General features: G+C 39.5%; 1 protein-coding gene across 3 annotated transcripts in view; it reads right to left on the reverse strand.

Annotated features, from left to right (window-relative positions):
- Window positions 1-22,650, reverse strand: part of ppp1r16b (protein phosphatase 1, regulatory subunit 16B) — a 152,411-nt gene that overhangs the window by 16,705 nt on the left and 113,056 nt on the right. For all 3 annotated transcript variants that reach the window (XM_030134285.1, XM_030134286.1, XM_030134287.1), the window contains exons 4-5: window positions 8,890-9,035; window positions 6,422-6,525 (exon numbers count right to left, since the gene is read on the reverse strand). In XM_030134285.1, the coding sequence (XP_029990145.1) occupies window positions 6,422-6,525; window positions 8,890-9,035 (250 nt within the window). The remainder of the gene's footprint in view (window positions 1-6,421; window positions 6,526-8,889; window positions 9,036-22,650) is intronic.

Below are 22,650 nucleotides of genomic sequence, written 5' to 3' on the forward strand. Positions count from 1 at the left end.
GATATCCTTACTTTTCTTCAGTTTGACTTTCTCCAGAGTTATAAACATCACGTAACAGATGCCTGAATAAAGTGTGATCTGTTTCTCATGCTGGACATCTGCTGTGGAAAACCTGTTTCAGACTTTAGAGTATGGGGTAGGTTTGACAGATTCTTGAAAGTAGTAGGAGATTTGTGATTTTTTTAACAGTGGTAGATGTAACCTACACACAGACACAAACACCACTCCAAGAAGACTGTAGAAGGTGTTATATATAACTGTCAAAGTCTATGTATGTATCCTGTACATATGTATATATTATCCATATATCCCTAGTACTAGAGTTGTCTTTTTATAACCATGTATGAAAGACTTAGGAGGATCTGGCTGTAGAAATGTATTAGAATATTGATAATTATCTTTACATTAATGTATAATCATAGAATTCCACATAAATGAGTGTCACTAGATATCACACATCAAACCTCTGAAGGAAAGAGTCACTAGACATTTACATTTTATGCAGAAGGCTTAGATTACCAAGCTGGGTTTTCTCTTATTACTTAGGTTAAAACACAATCATTTATCACATATCCTATAACCAAATTTCACAGCACATACCACACTCTGACCAATAAAACCCCAACAGTCCATGTTTGGATCGCACAGTGTAGTTTCACTACTTCCCCACCAGCAGCCAATGAGGACCACCTATAAACGCCTTGACAAACCCAGAACCACCTCAGGCAGTACTTACACCTTAAAGCCTTAGAAACTGTCTGATAAACTTCTGATCCAAAACTTTTCCACAACGACCATTTTCAGAGCACATAGGTAGAGCCTTAGGAAGCCTTAGCTCCTCCAGGACAGAATCTGACATGTCTACTTCTACAATTCTATTTGATCCAGTTATAGTCCTTCTATTTCTGCAACAGTATTACACCTGTATATTAAATTTATGGAATGACATTTTTTTCCTGCTGCACATCGTGCTTTCAGGCAGGGCTTTTGTCATGTCTCATGTCAGGTTAACGAGCATTTTGATAATTCTTCTACCCTGGAGGAAGCATCCCCTCATATCCCCCTCTGGCAGTTGTGATAAAAAATAATATATACACACATTCACATATTTTCACAACTTCCACTTGTATTATGTCAATAATAAGGAGGGAACTGTCTCAAAACGGTTCATATGAATGGGGATTAGGCAGTGAAGTGTATTTATTCGATATTGTACAGACAGTAGAGGAGACTTTAAAAAAATACAAATGTTCATAGTGTATTTTTGGGTTATAGGGAGGTGCCAAATTTCTCTTTTGGGCAGAAAGCCCTGCTGTATGTCATCAGTTTAGTTGCAGGTAGATGTTTCCTCCTTCCAGGCTCTACAGTGGAGGATCGATGAAGAGTCAGATGTGTGGATTCTGCATATCAACTGCTGTGTGTGTGTGTGTGTGTGTGATACAGAGGAGGCAGAAATTGTGCTGTGTGCCCATCCCTGCAGAGTCTCTGATCCAGCAGTACAGTACCGAGAACACTGCGGGGGCAATTAGCAGCATCGGGCTCCCTTTGATCGGCTTAATAATCATTCTCCTCACCTACTGTACCACTATCTCCTTTCTGCCACTCCACAGATCCTATTGTAAGCCAAGATCCTCATTTTCACCTGTCACTGCTTTCCCTTCCTGTGTAACTCCCCCCCCCCCCCCCCCCCCCTCCTCTCTCAGTATGTGGGTTCTCAATATTGCCTAATATGCAGGCTACAACCCACACAAATGGTGTCATGTACCCTATTTGCATTATTAAAACTATTAGAAGCAACATCTCTGCCCTGTTTACAATAAAGCAATTGGATTAACAGGGCTCTAACAGCCCTCAAGATGCCCTGCCCCACCTCCACAGTTCTCTGTTTAACACCAAATGGCAACAACTGCAGCCTGAAAAGATCAGTACCACTGTAACGGTCACTAGACACTGGTTCCAATACTGGCTCTGTTTAAAGACAGAGAAATTCTTATGAAATAAAAGAAGGATTTGATGTTGCAGTAGTTATGGTTATTAAATCACAATAATGATGCCATTCAAAGATAGGTCATGCAAATGTGTCATGAAGTTGGCACTTGATTTCAGTTTTCAGTATATCTTACCATTGCCATTATTGATTTTCCTATGCTGTACCATTTTGAAAAAACATCTCAGTTCTAACAAAAAAAAAGCCAAACTGGCCTATTGAGGCATCAAAATGACAGTCTACAACTTAGGTTAGGTAAAAGTTTTAAAGTTAACTTGCTTTATGATCCCCATAGGGGAATCGGTCTCTGCATTTTACCCTTCATAATACATACACACAGTAGCTAGCATTAGTTTTACAATTAGCATATAACACACACACACACATTAGGAGCAGTGAGCTGCCATAGAAGGCGCTTTGGGACCAACTCCAGATCTTCATCAGCACCGTGGTCAGGAAAATTAACCTATATGTACCTGTTTTTAATGGCAGGAGAAAGAACCAGAGCAGCTGGAGGAAACCCACATGGTGTAGAGGGAACAGGTGAAGTCAACACAGAAAGGTAAAGTAAAGGTCAGTGACTGGTCCAATAAATGAGCTGTAGTTCCTGAGTACAGTCAGCACAGAGGTCTGACAAAGTTGCCACATCTGGCAAGAAAATTACTTGGAAGGTAAGACTGGAGGCACAGGGGCACTGGAGGTCTGGTATTTCACACTCAGTAGTCACTGTATTATTCACCGCAGCAGCTCAATGTGTTCAGGTGTATGTAGACCCGGTCAAGACAATCTGCTGAAGTCAAAACAGTATCAGGATAGGGAAGAAAGATGATAGGAGGAACTTTGAACCTGGCATGAACAGAGAATGTTCTGATAATAGAAAATATCCAGTGAGCTGTGGATCTCTGGCTGAAAAAGCCTTATTGATGCTAGAGGTCAGAGGAGAATGAACAGGGCGGTTGGAGCCGATGGAAAGACAACAGTAACTCAAACTAGTTACAACTGCAGTGTGAAGAAGCATATCTGAATGCACAACACATAGAACCTTGAAGCGATGGGCTGCAGCAGCATTTACACTTAGTGCCCACTTTATTAAGTACACTCAACACTGGAGTTTTTATTTATCTAGTGAAATGTGATTTACTGATAGAATATGTAAGTTGGTAATACTGCAAATAATATGTGATGGCAATGTCCAAAAGGCAGTGTTGTAGTACTCGAGATCAGTCTTGGTCTCGGGTACATTTTTACATGGTCTTGCCTTGGTCTCGGACTGTGCGGACTTAGGATTTTAAGACGAGACTGGTTGAGACCGCCGCTGTTAAGTTAATTGCTCACACCACTGATTAGAGTGGAAAGAGATCTATTTCAAAGCAACCAGTTATTGGTTGCTTGATTGGTTTCCCACGGTTCCCCAGCAACAGCTGCATACAGACACACTGCACGAGGGACAACACTCCCCCCATCGTCATGCATGCGGTGAGAGTGAGGGAAGATCAGGAGAAGGTGTTTACATGTCCAGCAGCAGCGATGTCTGCAAACTCATTAGTAATAAAATTTGGTTTCCAAACCTACAAAGACTACATCTGTAAAATGACAAGCAAAACCAAACTGAACCAGAAACCGTGACAAAAAATAAGGCATATATATTCATGGGTTAGTTTTGGATGATGAAGACGCTTGAGTGTTTTGTCATTGCATTTTATTCAGGCTTGGTATGTTCACATCATTTTAATGCTGTAATTCTGTGAATGAAACAGCTGCTGTTCGGTTGATGAATGCTGGATTTTTGATGCATAAAAATAAACTAAGAATTGAGATGTGCTGTTTGTCACTTACTGTAAATTGATCTTAAAATAGAGAATTCTTTTTTTGTTCACTCTTCTAATTTTTTTTCCCATTGTGTGTACGGTCTTGGTCTTGTCTCAGTCCCGACCTGCCTTGGTCTCGACCCTTAAAAGTCTTGGTCTTGTTTTGGTCTTGAAACCCTCTGGTCTCAGATGGTGCAGTCTTGACTAAAACACTATCTTCTACAATCCAATATGACATCCACCACCTGCATTTACTACAGAGACCCTTTAATGTTTGTCTACGTGACACTGGACTGGATATTTAAAGACCAATGGAGACTTTAACTCACTGACATCAAACAGCCCTGTTTTCCTGCACAGTGTTACACTCCTCCTGTTCCCTGTCAGCTTCTGCAGACCAGATTTCATTGTTTTATTGTTGTGCACAAACATATGTATATGTCATTGTATAGAGGAAAAAAAACTAAACGTTGACAAGAGTTTATTTTAAGGAGGATAATGTGTGATCTTCCTCAAGTTTACATAAACCTGCCTCTCACCTTTAGTCTGCTTTGGTCTGTTGTCTATGCATCAGTCATGCAGACAGGTGACACATCTAAGGCAGAATTTGTTCCCTTGCCTTCTTCACTCATGTGTATTTATGCGACAGTCGCTACTGCTCTCCTTGAACTTTTTTCCGGGGCTGTTTACAGCAGCACAGCATGAACATACAGTATTCCATCTGCATCCCATCGGGACCGAGACAACGGTGAATATCTCAGAGCTCCCCGAGGTGTCAATCCTGAAACTGTGTGGGACACCAAGTGCTTTCACAGGTCACAACCTCGCTGCAGACTTCCTCAGAGATCTGTTCCTGTGGCCAACACTGTTTTAAGGAAGACAGCCTGCAAATAGGAATATCTCACATCCCGCGTCAAAGGTTAAGTCATGTTTAGATGCCTCATGTGAGGGAAGAGCAGCGTATTGGCCAATAAAGAAAAGCATCAAATAAAGCAGTTCCTTGCAGTTTGTGTTCAGGACTGGATAATAGTATTTGCAGTCTGTCACAAAAACCACTTTTACCTTGGTAACAATAAAAATATATAGCCTCATATACAGCTGTATACTAGGATATCCACTGGAATATGTACTGAACAACTAGTAGAAAACATACTCATGTATTAACAGCAGTTTAGAAGGCTTTAAGCATTTGTTTCCAGATGTTTAAAATATTTATGTAGGACTTCATAGGCTTTAAATAAGACATAAGACATATTTCCAACACCAGTATCTTGGCCTCACCAGTCTTCAGTCCATATGTGGCTGTTACAACAACAGCCATGTTTCTGTATTTAAGGGAAGTTAATGGACCTCAACTATATAATATGTATAGAATTACTGGACGGAAAAACCATCACATCTCCCAATGTTTTTGGACTGAAATAAGGAGTTTGACTTTTGGTTGTTGTTATTTTGAGACGGAAATGACCACATTTACACAAAAAGGCAGAGCTGGGGGAGCATGACAAGTGATGCGCGAGCGAATGATAACAGAGCTTATCGACAGTAAAACAGTAAACAGAGTGGAGCTGTCTGAAGAAAGAAATATGCTGTTTAATATCCAACAGAAATGCTGAAAGTGCAGCAGGTGAGCCAGCTGTCAATCAAAGCTGCAGCAGACATCATCTTCCATTTTCCTCCAAATCTTATTAATAAAGGAGTAATTTACAGATGGGTCGCTTATTAGAGGGTCAAAAATGTAATGAATGAGGCCAGAACAACTCCTGGAAAAATGATGGACCTGGTGTTTTTTGAGAATTTCAGTCAACATCAATAGGAGCCAGGCTTCTTGGAGCAGTGTCAGTGGTATTACAACTTCAACACACTAATGCATTAGCTTTACTTCAAAACCACTTAATACTAGGTGTGATCCAGAGACTTTCACAAGAGGTGTGAAGGAACTGAGGAAGTCACCCACTCTCTCTGTAGATTCATCTTAATCAAAGACTCGTTCTAAGGAAACAAAAACACTATGATTCTTCATTTGGGCTAATTTTACACCAGTAAAGGCATATTAATCACTACTATATTCTATTTGTGCAATTATATTGCCCTAAATCCTACAAGTTTTTCAAAGAAGTGCTTGTGTTTTCTAGGAGCAGCATCTGATCTCGCAACATTTAGCGATGTTTTATTGTGTTTCATACTTACAAAAGCCAGTATTTTGGATTTTCTGACTTCAATTCTTCTTTCAGTGAATTTGGAACACATGTAATTTGGTGTTTTGGCTGCATTAAGGATTCATTTCTTACCTGGCAGATTCATAATAGTGGATTAGGTGAATTTTTTTGTCCTTGGTGCTTAATCACATCCTTCAAATAAGCATATTTTGTAGAGCAACACAGGGTAAAACACTCAGAGTGAAGCTAAACTGACAGAGGAAGAATCCAGATGAGGTTTACTCCACATAATGGCACAGTTTCTGCCCAAGGAAACGCAGCATTATTTCATTATTCATTATCTGTCTGCAGACGCTGTGACAGATCATTTTAAAAAGGCTCAAATGCTTTCTAGGAAACAGCAGAATTGTTCTCATCAGCTGAGACATACACAGACCCACACACACAAACACACACTACGACTGTACCTCTGTTGGCCATCGCCGTCTCAATAATGTCCAGTGTGGGGTCGTCTTCACACAGGTCGTAGGGCATGTTCCCGTCAGAGTTCACCGCCAGCAGATCAGCACCGCTGTGGCACACAAGCAGATAAAACCATTCAGTTTGTAGAATTAATAAAATATTCAGTAGAAAATTTGAGATATATTGGGCAAAATTAGGACTAGTAATATACTGGAGGCTTCTTCAGAAAGAGGGAAACACTTCATATCCTTCGTTGTACTGCATTTCTTTTTTACATCAATTTGTAACTTTTTTATTTAGTTTGTGATGAACTAACTCACTCTTTATTATATGCAGGAAAATGTGAAATTCAGCCAAAAGGGTCCATTCATAACAAAAACCGTGTGTTTCTCTTGCTGTTACTACTTCAGAAAAATGTTTTGCACATTGAAAACATAATACACATGCAGTATGGGTTTGAGGATTATTTTAGGAACATTGAAACTGAGACTGAAAAGCAGCATGAACCTACAATTTCTTTGTCCACCTTTCACGTAGTTGTGTTTACAGGGTTGTAATGTATTTATCTTTTTGGCTGACACAGTAAGGAAATACAGGTAATATGTGCACAGTATTAAAAACAAAATTAGAACTAAATTACTTTTACAAGCTGAAGTCAGTATTTAACATGTCATCTGTTCTTATAATAAAAAGGCAGCCCAGACAATGCAAATATTTTGTGTATACAGAATGGTACCGGGTTTAAAACAGCAAAACATTAATACAGTACTAAATCTCATATTGTCTGAGCAAGTGTCATGTAAAGTGCAAAGTTTCCTCACATAAATTCTGTATTGTAAATACTGTACATATTGTAATGTATGATGTGATTTATTTGAACAAAACACCAGACATTAACACATTCTGTAAAAGGGTTGTTTATGTAAGTGTATCTGCAGGTAAATTCATTTAGTTAAACATTTTTTTTACATCCAAAATATGCTGAAATGAACTGATTTGTAGCTTGGCCTCTTGCACACAATGTCAAAGTAAATGTGAGTTTGTGCGCTGATGCTAATTGATGATGCTAATCTAAGTCGTTCAGAGCAAGTTGGTCTGCATTATTCAGTGTTTTTTAATCAGCCATTTCGATGTGGATAATGAGTCTGAGTGATCTGATAAGTGACTGGACAGGTTGTGCATGTCAACAGACGACAGTAGTGTGTGTGCATACTTAGAGAAGATATGTGTCAAGCTAATACATAAGGCGCTAAATTAGCTCTGCATATTCACAAGCAGCAGACAGTGTTCACATGCATCCATCAGAACGTACCTCTGCATATGTTCATGTTTGTGATTAAAGAATCCAGTCAAATCCTAATTGAACCATCTAATTCAATCCTAATTAAACAAGAGGATAGTGTGTGTGTGTGCAAATGGGACTCTAATTTCATTTATGCAGGTGTGACAGTGAAGAAATAAAACATGTTTGTGCCTCTGGAAAAACCTGGGTCACTTTTACTGAACCGTGAACTACGTTAACATAACAAATGTTATGGTTGATGACAGGCTACAGATGTGATTACATGGCCCCGGGCCCAGACAATAGTTACCTCCGCCAAGGAGGTTATGTTTTTGCCAGGGTTTGTTTGTCTGTCTGTCTGTCCGTTAGTGTGCAACATAACTCAAAAAGTTATGGACAGATTTGGATGAAATTTTCAGGGTTTGTTGGAAATGGGATAAGGAAGAAATGATTAAATTTTGGTGGTGATGGGCGGTGGGGGGGCCCACGGGGGGGGGGGGGGGGGGGGGGCACTGATCAGCCTTGGCGGAGGTCTGCGCTCTCCGAGTGCTTGTAGTTACCTCCGCCAAGGAGGTTATGTTTTTGCCAGGGTTTGTTTGTTTGTTTGTCTGTCTGTCTGTTTGTTAGTGTGCAACATAACTCAAAAAGTTATGGACAGATTTTGATGAAATTTTCAGGGTTTGTTGGAAATGGCATAAGGAAGAAATGATTAAATTTTGGTGGTGATCGGGGGGGGGGGGCAGACCACAAAATTTCATCAAAATCTGTCCGTAACTTTTTGAGTTATGTTGCACACTAACGGACAGACAAACAGAAAAACAAACAAACAAACCCTGGCAAAAACATAACCTCCTTGGCGTGGGGGGGCCCACGGGGGGGGGCCACTGATCAGCCTTGGCGGAGGTCTGCGCTCTCCGAGTGCTTCTAGTTTATATTATTGTTCAGTGGAATTTGTCCCAGTAATGTCATTACTGTAGTAACGATTTATATCGATAAAATGTAAAAATTCACCATTGAAATATAGTACTGGGAATGAGAGTGTCCTGTGTTGAACGTAATTTGCATTTCTTTAAAGGTGACTTTGCAGATGCTTGCTTTAAAGATGCAGTTATCGACAGTCGGTGTTCGTGTTCCGTCTTGTTTTTCTAATAGTAGATGTTTTTCTTAAATATGCTCATGTGCGTGTCTTACTGTGCGATGAGGATCTTGACGAGGCCTGCGTGGCCACAGGTAGCAGCGGCGTGCAGTGGCGTCCACAGCTCGTTATCCTGAGCGTTGACGCTGGCTCCTCGGTCCAACAGGATCTTCACCATCTCCTCATAGTTATCTATACAACACTGTGGAGAAAGAGCAGAACCATGAGGAAGGAAATTTAAATACTGTCATCTATTGATGTAAAGCTCAATTAAAGTGAATGAGACAGAACAGGGGTCAGGGGTCAGAGCAGGTCCAGATGTCACCAAGGTCTGATGGGCCTTGGGTCATTTGATGGTCACACTTATAACCTTTCATTTATAAGTAAGACAGACTGTACCTCACTGGAAAATGAAAACCATTAAAGCAGGGGTCATTGAGGGCGCCATGGGAGGTGGACTTTGAATCAATATAAAAACACTTTTCTACATCTAATTAACTTATTATCAGTGTCTGAAATGAAGTTTTGGACTCAGTAGACAAGGGAACTGGTAGATAGACAATGCAGCAGCCAATGTTTTAGGCTGGATATAAGTATTTAACTTTAACTATATTATTTTCTTTATTAAAATACAAATACCTGAAAAACCACACAGTGAAAATAATGTATGACATGCCATAAAAAAGAAAGTGTTCATTGTTCACGGTCAGTGATAGACAACCTTTTGGATTCATTTTACTTCTGCAGTCTGCAGACAGATGGATTTTATTAATCTCAAACACACTATATATAATAAATTAGAAGTATTAAAAGAGAACTGGTAGAAAATCTGGACAATCAAACTGTAAGGTGCAACAATTAACTATAATGTGCAAAGTAAAATGGAATTTTCAGTAAGACCGAGGTGCATATATATCAATAAAGTGCATAGAGGAAATATGTTTACGACCAGGTTCAAACACCGAGACATCATATTTTCTAAGATCATCATATTTCTGTAGTGCTGCTGTCCAGGATTCTGTTGGGTTTCTGTAAATTGGCTTAGAGTCTGGTTTCAACCAACTTGTAAACATGTAAAGCATCATGAGATAGCTTTTGTTATGATTTGGTGCTATATAAATAAAATTTTATTGATAAATTTGACTGTCCACTAAGAACCACGTACCTCTAAATAGTCAGCGTGTTCAGATGAACACGCTGGTATTCAGCTTTGTGGGGATGCATTAACCAGTGAATCCAAAAGGGTCTTTAAATAGTTTACATAGACTTAAAAGCAGGAAACTCAATAAAGGAAACAATTCATCCCTCAGTTTATCACAAACATTCAACATCATCACATTTGGAGATACAAGTTTTTTGCTGGACAGGGTTGAAAGGTGAATAGTATATACAGCTGTCAGATTAAAGCTGTGGAGAAATAGTACATTTTCCTCTGACATGTAGTGGACTGACGTAAACAAACACTATTTGAGTACAAGTACAAGTAAATATAGAAACACTATTGGGAAAAAGTCTGGAGGGTAAAAATGATGAAGAAGATGTGGAAGAGTATGAGTGTTATTAAACAAACAGACCAAATATTAGCACAGCCTGTCCTTAATAAACACCTTTCTGACTGCAACTGTACTTTGGTTCTTTGACTGATGATCAAATAAAAACCTCCAGCACCAACATGAGACCCACGGTTTCCTCTTGTTTGCAGGTTCATAAAATGCAGAGTGAAGAGGCGCTGTGTTTTAGTATTTTCCATCTATTGTGGCTTATAATTCATTCTGTGTGTACTGAGCTGTGCTGCGTTGAGGCTCGGCGTTCCAGCAGCTTCATCAGTTTAAGAAAAGGAGGGAAAGATGCTCATTTGTCACCATCGGCACAGACGGACGAGTCTGTAGAAAAGACCAACTCCAACAGTCGTCTGACGTCGAATGTTTGGGACTAAATGGAGCCAGCACTGGCCCTTTTAGGACAGTGAGAGCCACATGTGAGCCACTGAGAGGGCCATCACATAACTCACATTCATTTGGGAATAGACACAACCACACAGGGACACAGTACTTTACTTATTAAACTGGGCGTCATTATAGAGGTAGAAGGAAAATATTCCAGAAAAACTATCCTGCAGTCTGACAGCAGCGGTTTGAACTGGTGTGAATGTGGTAGGGATGTAACGATTACCGGTATAATGATAAACCGTGGTAAAATTGCAGACGGTTGGTATTACCGTTTAGATTCTAATTACCATGATAACCATGTTTGATTACCACACTTTCAGGGGAAAAAACTCCATGTAAAGATATGCTTTTATGTCAAATATTTGAGTATAGTTTTAATTTATTACAATTTTGATTTTATATACCTAATATTTGGAATCAATATTCACTTTTAAAGTCTTTGAAAAGATTCGTTAACCATCTTTGTGTTACTTATGCAATTAAGTATATACATTTTTCAAATTGGATTTTATATTTTTTTGTGTTTTCTGGCCTTTTATGTTGATATAGTAGGTTAAAGTGAAGAAATAATAGACAAATGATATAGATGAAGTTGTGCTGAAAAAAAACATCCCAAACATGGGTATAGTAAACATTTGTTTATATAGTATATAAAGGCAAAATCAAAAGTACTGAAAAACGGCCAAAATAGGCTCAGACCACTAAGGATTAGTACTTGAATGTTTCTGCCAAGAGAAGGTACATTGTGCCTATTATTTTATTTCCTTTTTTTTTTTTCTTTTTTTTTTTCTTTTTTTTAATACAACTTGGTTAAATTATTCCAGTGTATGTATAAGTACTTTTTGAACATTTTGAACACAATTTCAATAATACCGCGATAATAATGATAACCATGATCATTTTGGTCACAATAACCATAATATGAAATTTTCATATCGTTACATCCCTAGAATGTGGCAACATCAATCTAGGAGACAGGACAGACAAACACCAGCCCCGGGGCGAGGACAGGGACAAGATGACTTAAACATGAGGATTACTCTGCCACAGCCACTGGGATATTATTGGGATATTTTTAAGGTATTAGCTAGAATCCTTCCTTTTCCATCTGGAGTATGCGTATGTTCCTCCTGCATCGTAAGCATCTCTGGTATCGTTTGAGCTGGTGGAGCTTTAATCTGGTTCAGATCAGGTTTTCACAGCCATGTAGGAAGTGCATCACTATGAATCCAAGAGTCTGACGTGATGCTCAGGTCAATTCCCAGCCAAAGATCCAAAACATTTAAGATAAATAAATCCTGTAAAATGACTATCAATGTGATTCACTCCTATTGAAATGCAGTACAATTCAAGTCATGCTAAAGGAAGAGATGCAGAAAATCAATAGATACGATATAAGTGTCCTTTCTCTGGTTTTTAAGGGTGTTTTCACACCTGGATCAATTGGAGCCATGATCCTGAAACAAGTCTTTGGCTTGGTTTGATTGGGCAAATGCGAAAGGAGTAATCAAGTATTCAAGATTTTCAGTGAGCGTATGAAGGGCATGGAGCAGTGTGGACACAAACCGAAACAAGGGGATGCTTAATGCTCTAACACACTGTAGTAGATTACTCTCTGAATCAGAATGAAATTCAGGTGTGAGAACACCCTAAGAAGGCAACTTAAGCTTAACCTAAAGAGACTGTGATATGACCAGTGGTCTCAGTGGGAGTGGAAATCTCTACCTTTATGATGTGATTTTTACAGGTAATTAGACATTTTATGTGGACAAAGTGAATTTATTTACCCAAAATGACAGCTCTTATCATTTGGATACTGAACTTTTCTGAGCCAGTGATTGGTTTATATCTAAACCCATTAACCAGGCTCCAATTTACTAATGATTTAAGTCATTCTCTTCTTGTTAAATCAATATCTAGTTTAATCATTCATTTTGATCAAGAGCAGTTGCTTTGTATGGCCATCTGTACACGTCAGTCTGAAATGTCTCCGTCTCTTATGTTTTAACTATTGAAAAGGACATACATATATAGGACAGATATATTTTTCAGATCACACAAAATGAGAACATAAATGGTGTGAAAACCAACACATTTGTTTAGGGGAAATTTTGACCTGGTGGAGGTCATAAGTACCAATGCTCATAACGTTCATTATCTGAATTTATCTTGAATTTATCTTCAGCAATTGTAGGAAAAGTCAAAGGACTTCAGTAGTTTAATAAAACAGAATAATACACAACTGAGAAACAGATGAGGGTGAATTTGACTCAGTTCTAGTGTTAATTGTTCATTGTTGCTGTAAATTGTTTTTGTTTGTTAAAAGGTTTGTTGATGCTGAAAACTGGGGCAGACATTTGATGCTAGAAAAGTAAAACTTATTATTATTTGCACATATGTTTCCTTACTGGTTTTGTTTTTTATTGTGTTTGGCCTTGTTTTCTACTCATTAAAATTTCATAGTGCAGTCTGTTACGATGCTGTTTAGCCTGGTAATGGTGAAAAAGCAGTTAAAGCTTGGCCTCAGGCTGAACCACGTCAATAAGATGATTTAGGAGAGTCTGTACGTTGTGTTTTGTAAAGTCTACAGTCTTCTAAAACTGCTTAACTTTTTTATCCTGTCCATTTTCTAGCATTTAGTATTTCAGTTCTTCAAAGCTTTAAAGCAGTCTGCAGTTTTGTGACGCCTAACGAGACTTACAGAAATGACCATGAGATGATTTAACGTTGGAGACCGACCCCTTTTGTAACACGTATCTCCAATCTGAATGGTTAAACAACTTCTCAACCACACTGACGTCAGGTTAAAATTGATTGTGTGCATTCTTTGAAGCTCGGACAGCCAACACTTGTCAGATAAGGAAACTGACAGCAGCACGGGGGAGAAAAGACATTAATAAACAGCACAGGAGAGGAAATGAAATTACTGAACAGATGCAGGGGATAGATAGCAAGAAGACAGATATGAGGTAAAAAAGATGCAGAGAAAACAGCCCACCAGTGACTGGAAACAATACTTCCGCTCTGCAACTTTTTCATTGCGGTGGAAAGAGTGCACTGAAAACAGATTGTTTATACATGACAGCTGCAACGCTTTGAAAATGTTCAAGTGTGTATAACCACAGCTGTCAGTGTCCGCTGCTAGTCTACTGTGACTATTGTGATGCCAGTTACACTTGTGCTGTATGTCTGGGAAGATTTGGTACAACTGGTAGGTAACATGAAAGAACAGTAAAATAACTGATAGGTAAATGTAATTCAGACCGAAGACTCTCTGTCAATTCTTCCTAATTAGTGTCTTAGATTTTCTTGAAAAAGTTTAAGTACATTCAAAATCCAACATGTTTTCCTAAATACTTAATATCTACACTAGACATCTATACACTAAGGACAGGGTTCCTTCAGGTTTCTACAAGTTAAATTTAAGCCGTTTTAAGACTACTTGGAACAGAATTTAATTCACAGCCTATTTCAAGGCAATACTGGCAAAATTTTTTGACTGTGTTGGGCTGAATGTTCTGTGATCATTTCTCACCAGGGGCTACAAAGTTGATAATTGGTTCCTAATTTCAGTATGAATTATCAGGTTGGAACAGGTGGAACTGAGTAGACTAACTTATATTCTTTGCACCTTGGACATTTCCCAGACACATTTAAACACAATACAGCCAAAAAGTTCATGGCAATATAACTTGACCATACCAAATTTAATACATTTTAAGGACTTTAAGATATTACATGCAGATTTGGAAATTCAAGACTTTTAAGACTTTTAAAGATCCCATGGGAACCCTCTTTAAGTGCATTCAAAACCCAACATGTTTTCCTAAATACTTCATATCTATACTAGACATCTATACACTAAGTACTGAATGTGTCTGTGGACGTATTAGTCTGGGTATAAGTTAACTATGCCACTTCCTACTTTTCTTACCCGTTGGAGGTGCAAAACCCTGATAACCAGTCCATCTAACCTCTACCAACATGTGTTTGTTATAAACTGTACAGACATTTACACCACTATCAGGTCCTCTGGCTACTTCATAATAACACTGAGTAGAGATCAGTGGGGTCTGTTCTGTTGTTGACATCACAGCTGCATTGCATTGTGGGATTTTTAGGCTAAAAAGTGTCCAGTTCTTCCATACTTTGATATGTACTCAGAAACAGTAGGCAATTAACATACTACTGTTTTAATACTATGGTTTTGGACATACTAAAAACCATACTGTTAGTAATGTTCATGCATAACATAACACTCTGTGTCTTCCAGGTATGTATATGGCATTTCTGCAATACATATCTACAGACAACTAGAACTATGTTCTAGATCTCTGACCTGTGTACTTACATTGTATCAAATATTTCAAATGATGTTCAAATTAGACAGCAATTACTCAATTAATTAATTGTGTCAACATTAAAAATTAACATTAACCTATTTCACTAGAAAAAAATTAGACTGAGCTCAGGAAACTGTTGTATGTCATGCTAGTTCTTATGGCATTTGATGTGCTTGGTTATACGCATGCATTTTCAACCTTTCGCGTGTTTCTAAAAGCCATTTTATTGCATGTCAATTTACGTCAAGATCTCCAGTTCACATAATCCGAACCCCTAAACCTCAGTTCATGGTATTTTAACAGGGCGTGAACATACACGCGAAAAGCCTATAATGCATACAGATAACACGCCAATTAAAAGTGGCGTGTATATTTACGCGAGTTATGATATCCCATTGACTAAATGACAATATGAATGTACGTTAGTAAATATGATGTGAATAAAGCTCTATGTTATTTCATCTGTCTTTTCCATCAACATGTAACTGGTACAGTAGATCCACGCTACAGAAGTAGTGGATGTGCACTGTTTGGCATTTCACATCTTTTGTTACCATTTTGATTGAGAGACACCATGTGGTAGAAAATACGTAACTGTGCATCAAAGTTTATGGGACCTTGGAAAATCCTAAAATTCTCCTCCAGATACTTTTCCATTTGGTCGTTAGACTAATGTAACATCTCCAGTGTCTACACGTCTGCAGCATTTTGGTGGTCGATTTGTCAATATGAAATACACACCTTATGTGCACACCTTGAATGGAAATTTGGCTTCAAGTAAAAACAAATGTAGATAATTTTTGTTTTTTTTTTATTTTGAAGATTCTTTTTTGGTGACAAACTGTTTACATGAATCTGATTCCACCAACAACTATTTATATGAAAATTATCCTCACATCTCCTCAGATGTTCAATTTAAAGTTGAATCCAATCAAGTGACAACCAGGCAAACGGTGAGCCTTAGAACGCACATACTAATGATTTAATTTAGCTCTAAGGACCAAACTTTCAGATCTGTAGAATTTTGCAAGGTCCCATGAATGTAACATAAGTTTCTGCATTAGTATTTTTGAGAACAGTTCTGAATTCTGAGCGAGTTGGTATGGAATCACCATGAAGAACTTGGAAAGTCTTATTTTTCTTACCAATACTTAAAAAAAGTTAATAAAGCTGGTAAATGGTACATTTTTATGTGAGCAAGCAGTGTGAAGAAATCAGATAAGACTGATGAGATTTTTTTTTTCTTCTTCTTCTTCTCCCCCCTTCTTTCCTCTCCCTTTCCTCTCTTTCCCTGTTTATTCCTGTCAGGTCCGGCATCAAAATGTGGTTCAACAAAATCCAAAATAAAGACAGCAAGGCAGCCAGACCACCATGCTACTGTTATGATGCTGGACAAGACAGGTTAAAAAAAAAAAAAAAAAAAACTGAAGGTATGATGTTAGTGAAGGTCTAGTGAACATATGACCACAGAAAAAAATATAATTTATTTAAATGAGATTCAGTAAAAGAGACAGGAGGGAAGGTTGATTATGTTCAGAATTTGAGAGTAATCTGTACAAATCTGATTGCATGTGGCATTTTGTTAATGAAAGATTAACTGCATGAGAACTTGGGGGTGTGAGTTTATTTAAAGTAGTGTTGATGATAATATTCACACCTGCAAACTGACTGTAAACACAGCCGAGTGTGTGACCTTTTCAAACTACCAAAAGCAGAAGTAGTTCTGACAGAAGAGGCTTATTACTGTCAGCTAGTTCAGTGTTTCTGCTGGTAAGGTTTTGCTGTAGTGCACCACCACGGCAAAATCCTTGCCGCCACACCAGGCATTTGATACAAAAAAATCAATCACATGCCTACACATTAGGCTGTGCATATTAAAGTCTTGGATTTAAAATTTTAGGGTTTTACAACACGGAACAGTGGTTGGAGTGGTAGCGTCTTCCATCTTTATCGGTTGGTTCTGCTGCCCGTCACTACTGGATCACCTGCCCTTTTGTGCTTGCGTGGCGGTAACTGTATGTCATACCCGCAGCCAGACGATAGTCTGGTCTCGTCTGTCTTTTATGTTTTGTTTGTCGTTTCCTGTTTTATTTTGTTAAGTTTCTCCTCATGTGTCTTGTCTGTCATCTTTACTTCCTGTTCCCTGTTCTCCCTGACCTCTTACCTGATTACCTGTCTCCGCCCTGATTTGTTCCACCTGTGTCTAGTTGTCTTCCCTCCCTTTTGTGTATTTAAACCCTGTCTCTTCCCCCAGTCAGACGCCAGTTTGTAACTCTCGTAGTTCTTACCAGCGTCTTGACCTCGTTTGTTCGTTTCGTCTGCCTGTTGTGACCCTTTTGGATTCCTCGGTTTTTTGCCTACTGCCTGCTCCCTGTCGGTTTTTGTCTGCCTCATCTGATTTCCTGGTTTCGATCTTCTCGCCCTGACTTTCTGGTACGTGAGTATTTGTCTAGCCCTTATGTCCTGTTGCCTGAGTGATAGCCTGCCTGTGCATGACCTGTTTCCGTCCCTGACCTCCCTTTGCTTTTCCCCAGTCGGGAAAAATACCCCAAACGCCGCTCGGGGAGACGGGCTGCCGCCCTCGAACCGGAGGACGAATCAGAGGAGGATATCTCCAACCTTTATCCTCAAGATTCTGTCATTATTATTATTCTTCCACCTGTGTGTGAATAATAAATCTTTTGAACCTTATTTTTGTGTCCAAGTTACTGCATTTGGATTCAGTGTTTGTACTAGCCCCATTACACTGTACTTGGACAACCTCCCTGAAATGCATTGCCAGAGATGTTCAGAGTCATTCTGCGCCATTGAGTTGTCATTGAGTGTATCATGACTCAATAATGAATACTATTTTCATTTTTTAAATTATTAAATGCTGTTGCAATGTAATTATTTTCTCTCCTTAAAAATGCAAAACATAAGCCAACCCCCCCATGACACACTGCCACTCAAACCGATCAATTCCACAGGAAGCACAGTAGTTCCTCTGTCAATGAAGTTAAAGGCAGACAAATGATTCCAAGAAATGACACAAGAGCCACCGATGGATGAGTCACAGTTTATTATTTTATTTACTTTATGCAGTGTGTGTCCAAGTCTGTGAATAATTGTGTCTGTTTATTGTATTAGCAAATCTGACATCTGGTTACATGAGAGGCTAATTCACACGCTGAGTTATGGATTTCATTTTCCGTCTGAATATGGTAATTGGACAGCTCCAAGATATAATTGACCAAAAATGAGGAGCCTCATAAAAACTGACAAGAGCAAGACTCTTAAGACACACACAAGCTTGTCAAAGCCATCTGACACACTGATGGATTAGCTCACATGTAAAGCTCCAGGCTGCAGCGCTGACAGAACAGATGTCTTCAGAAAACTCAAGAGACTGCAGCCCACACAGCAGCTAACAACCAGGCTAATCTCCTAACCACCTCCCTAATAAACCCACATACTGCTCACAAGCTGCTAGCTCACTGCTAAGCTAAACCCTTAGCTTCTCCTCTGGAAACACACACACATATTTGCACCCACAAGCGAATTCACCTTCCCCTTATTGGCCACCTCCATCATTCTCTTCCTGGCATGGAGACAATGATACCAGCGAGGAAATAATGTGTCTTTCACAGCCTGCCCATGAAAACTACTCACACAACCGAAAGAGTGTGGCTCTGACAAAGGAGTGGATTATACCGATGTACCACAAAAACAACAGAAACAGGCTTCCTGGGATTCCTCAGTGGGCTGACAGGACCCAGATTGAGGTTGAGGAGCAAAATAACAAGGAAGTGGAGGTCTTTACACCCTTAATAACATGATCAAACATTATGAAATAGCACATCAGGACTAAAAATTAAACACACCACAAAATATGATGCCGCTGTATGAGTTTAGGTTCCCAAGTCAATGAATTCAGGGCTTTAGATTACCTTAATTTGGGCACATCAGATGCTGGAATCGGCGGAGGGGGTGGGTGCGGGATTAGATTTTTCAACAGTAATTCCTGTTTTCTCAGACTATTTCAGATATATTCAAGAGTATGAAGGCATGGATTCCACAAGTCTAATTTCCAGAAGTATTGATCAGCATATGGCCAGCTGATTTTAATTCCAAAATCACAGGACTGCATGCAGGCAGATAATTCATATGTCATATGTTTCACTGCGTTTGTTATGTGAGCGGCCTGAACTTATAGGTCGCCCACGAGGCATGGTTGTTGAGAGAAAACCTTTGGCGTACAACGTACGAGTCAATCTCCAAGCTCTCATCACCTCTCATTGGCCGAAACGGGTGATTTAGACCAATCAAACGGCGCAAATATGTCATACCTGCTGCCAGACAATAGTCTGGTCTTGTCTGTCTTTTATGTTTTGTGTGTCACTTCCTGTTTTATTTTGTTAAGTTTTCCCTCATGTATCTTGTCTGTCGTCTTTACTTCCTGTTCCCCGCTCCTCCTGACCTCTGTCCTGATTACCTGTCTCCGCCCTAATTTGCTTCACCTGTGTCTAGTTGTCTTCCCTCCCTTTTGTGTATTTAAACCCTGTCTTTTCCCCTTGTCAGTCGCCAGTTTGTAACTCCAGTAGTTCAGACCAGCGTACTTGACCTCGTTTGTTTGCCTGTTTTTTGACCTGTTTTGGATTCCTCGGTTTTTCGTCTTCTGCCTGATCCCTGTCGGTTTTTGTCTGCCTCATCTGATCTGGTTTTGACCTTCTCGCCCTGACTACCGGTACGTGAGTTTGCCTAGTCCTTATGTCCTGTTGCTCGATTGTTAGCCTGCCTGTGTATGACCTGTTTCCGTCCCTGACCTCCCTTTGCTTTTCCCCAGTCGGGGAAAAGACTCCTAACACCGCTCGGGGAGACGGGCTGCTGCCCTCGATCCGGAGGACTAATCTGAGGAGAAAATCCCCAACCATTATCCTCAAGATTCTGTCACTCATTATATTTTTTCACCTGTGTGTGAACAATAAACCTTTTGGAACTAACTTTTGTTGTCGGAGTTCTGCATTTGGATTCTGTGTTTGTGCTAACGTTATCACAAAATATGACTTCTGCGGGAAGCATGAATACTTGTGCTTTCCTGTTCGGTACATATGTGTTGTTGTTGTCAATGTTTTCTCTGTCGTTATGAACAAGCCTTGTATATTATAACCGATGTGTTTTACGGGAGGAAAAAAGCAGGGGTGAGTGAGTCAATACTTTCGTTTACACTCTGCTCTGGCCTTTTTTTATTTTTAATTTGGGGACACTAATTTGGGCACACCGTTAGTCGGCCCAGCCAAGGTGTAATCTAAAGGCCTGGAATTACAAAAACTGAATAAAAAAAATGAGGCAATAATGATGTGGCGCTGATTCTCGCTGTTCTTTAAATCTACCACTGTTACAATCAAGCTCATGGAGTAAACATTCTGTCCTTATGAGCCCTCACTGTCAAAGGGAAAACATGGAAATAATAAAGATTTTCCTAGTACTGTATTGCCTCACACAATATGAGTCCTACAGTCATTACATTGTCTAGTGTGTGATGGTGTCTGTGGGTGTCGACCTTAAGGCAGTGGGTATGTACCTCCTGCCAACCACAGTGCTGCATAAGACGTGGGGGCAGAAGAATTGCAGCAAACTCACACAGATATGTCTGTATATATATACAATATATAGTGTATATAAACAGACGACTAAATGTGTGCTTTGACTACATCCACTCAAAAAGGACAACAGGGTGGTGTGAAACTGTGGGCTTGTTGGTGATTTAAAACATAACCGCTGTGAAACACGTTTTTGTGTTTTACCAGCATTACTCCATCTGTGGAAAACTGGATGAAGTTGTATAATATTTTAATTAGAAACAGTAATCAGACATAAAGAAGATTTTATTCCAAGTACCCAAAGTCTTTGCCATGATATTACCAAATACCAAAAAGAACAAGACATAGCCTACATGTGACTATTAAATTCAGACGAGATTACTAAGAAGCTTCACACTGTGGCATCAGCAGGCGTGGTGTGATAACTGCCTCTGGTAGGACCCTACTAATGATTACTAAAATCACACCTTGTTACAAAAGGGACCAGGTCTTCATTGTTAAGGTATTAGATACTCTGCAAGAACAAGGAAATTTGTTCACGCTCCCAGGGTTGCCAGAAAAAAAAATGATGCCATTCTTTTTTAGCAGCTTGTTTTCAACGTAACTTGGGAGAACTTTTTTCTCGTGCGGTGTCAGAGAACTATTGTGTGATTGGTCAGAAATTTGAAGTGGGTGTGGTTTAAAAAAGGTTAAAGGTTAACATGCTTTATTATCCCTGTAGGGAAATTCAGTGTCTGCCACCCCAATACATACACAGTACATAGCGTTAGCAATTAGCATGGATTCGGGGGCCACCTCCAGATCTTCATCAGCACCGAGGTAAGAGACAGGAGAATTAACCTATATGTAAATGTTCTTAGTGGTGGGGGAAACTGGAGGAAACCTGCACAGTGCTGAAAGAACAGGTTAAGTCAACACAAAAACAAGACACAGAAAAATGTGTTACCTAAAGAGTTAGACTTTGACTAGTTGTTACAGTCAATAGTCAGTTGTTACAGTGTTTCAGGGCTGTGGGTGATGGAGCTGCTGTTGAAATGAGGTCTGAGTGAAGCGGGACCAGGTCGGTCGGAGTACAGCCAGGGCTGCAGTAGGTTAAAAAGGTAAAAGGACTCCAAATTTCACAAGATGAGAGGACCAATGCAAATCGATATGAAGGGTAAGGTGGTCTGAGACTCCTTCAAATTAGCTCTAAAAGGGAAAATAAATTGGATCCAGGCTGTGTCAAGCGGCGAGGACATCAGTGGAGTAAAGTGTGTATCTTGAAATGAGGTTTCCTGGCCTTAAAGGACTACTTAAGCACCTGTATGCCATTTAATATCATTTCCAAACACCCCCGTTACTTTCCATCCCACACCGTGCATCAATATTAAATCCATTCCCGAGATAAATAATGAAATCATGTTGATGTTGAAACAGTACAGCTGATGAAGCAGACTAAAGTGGTGGTGAGGAGTGAGTTTGTGGAGGTGAGAGTGGAGCGTGATACTTAAGTATCAGGTCTGAGCTCAAATACTGCAGTAATGAAGAGCTGAACGGCTGATGAAAAGACCCGAGTGAGAACTTCACAGGGATCAGATCCTGCAGATGGTGACTGGAGTTAAAAGGCCGCCTCAGTCGGGCCGTCTCCACCATCTCTGCATAAATATTGGAACTAATTCACAGAAGTAAATGTTTTTCAGTGAGACTCCAGCAGTCTGTCACACCTCCAGAACTCCTCAAACATATGTGAGTTTACTGCAGGGAAACAGCTGGGATGTGAATGTCTGAATGTGGGGCAAAACAGGGCAGGTGTGTTTAGAAACGACCACTGGCAAGGTTATTGTCTCCTTTTACACTGAAGGCAATTCAGGCTAAAAATACCACCATGTTCAGAGTCCTATTTGGAATTTTGGAATTGAAGAATTCACTCGTACTATCAATAGAAGAGCGCATCGTTTTCAGAG

This window comes from Sphaeramia orbicularis, chromosome 5 (assembly GCF_902148855.1).
Source record: "Sphaeramia orbicularis chromosome 5, fSphaOr1.1, whole genome shotgun sequence".
Classification (NCBI taxonomy): Eukaryota; Metazoa; Chordata; class Actinopteri; order Kurtiformes; family Apogonidae; genus Sphaeramia; species Sphaeramia orbicularis.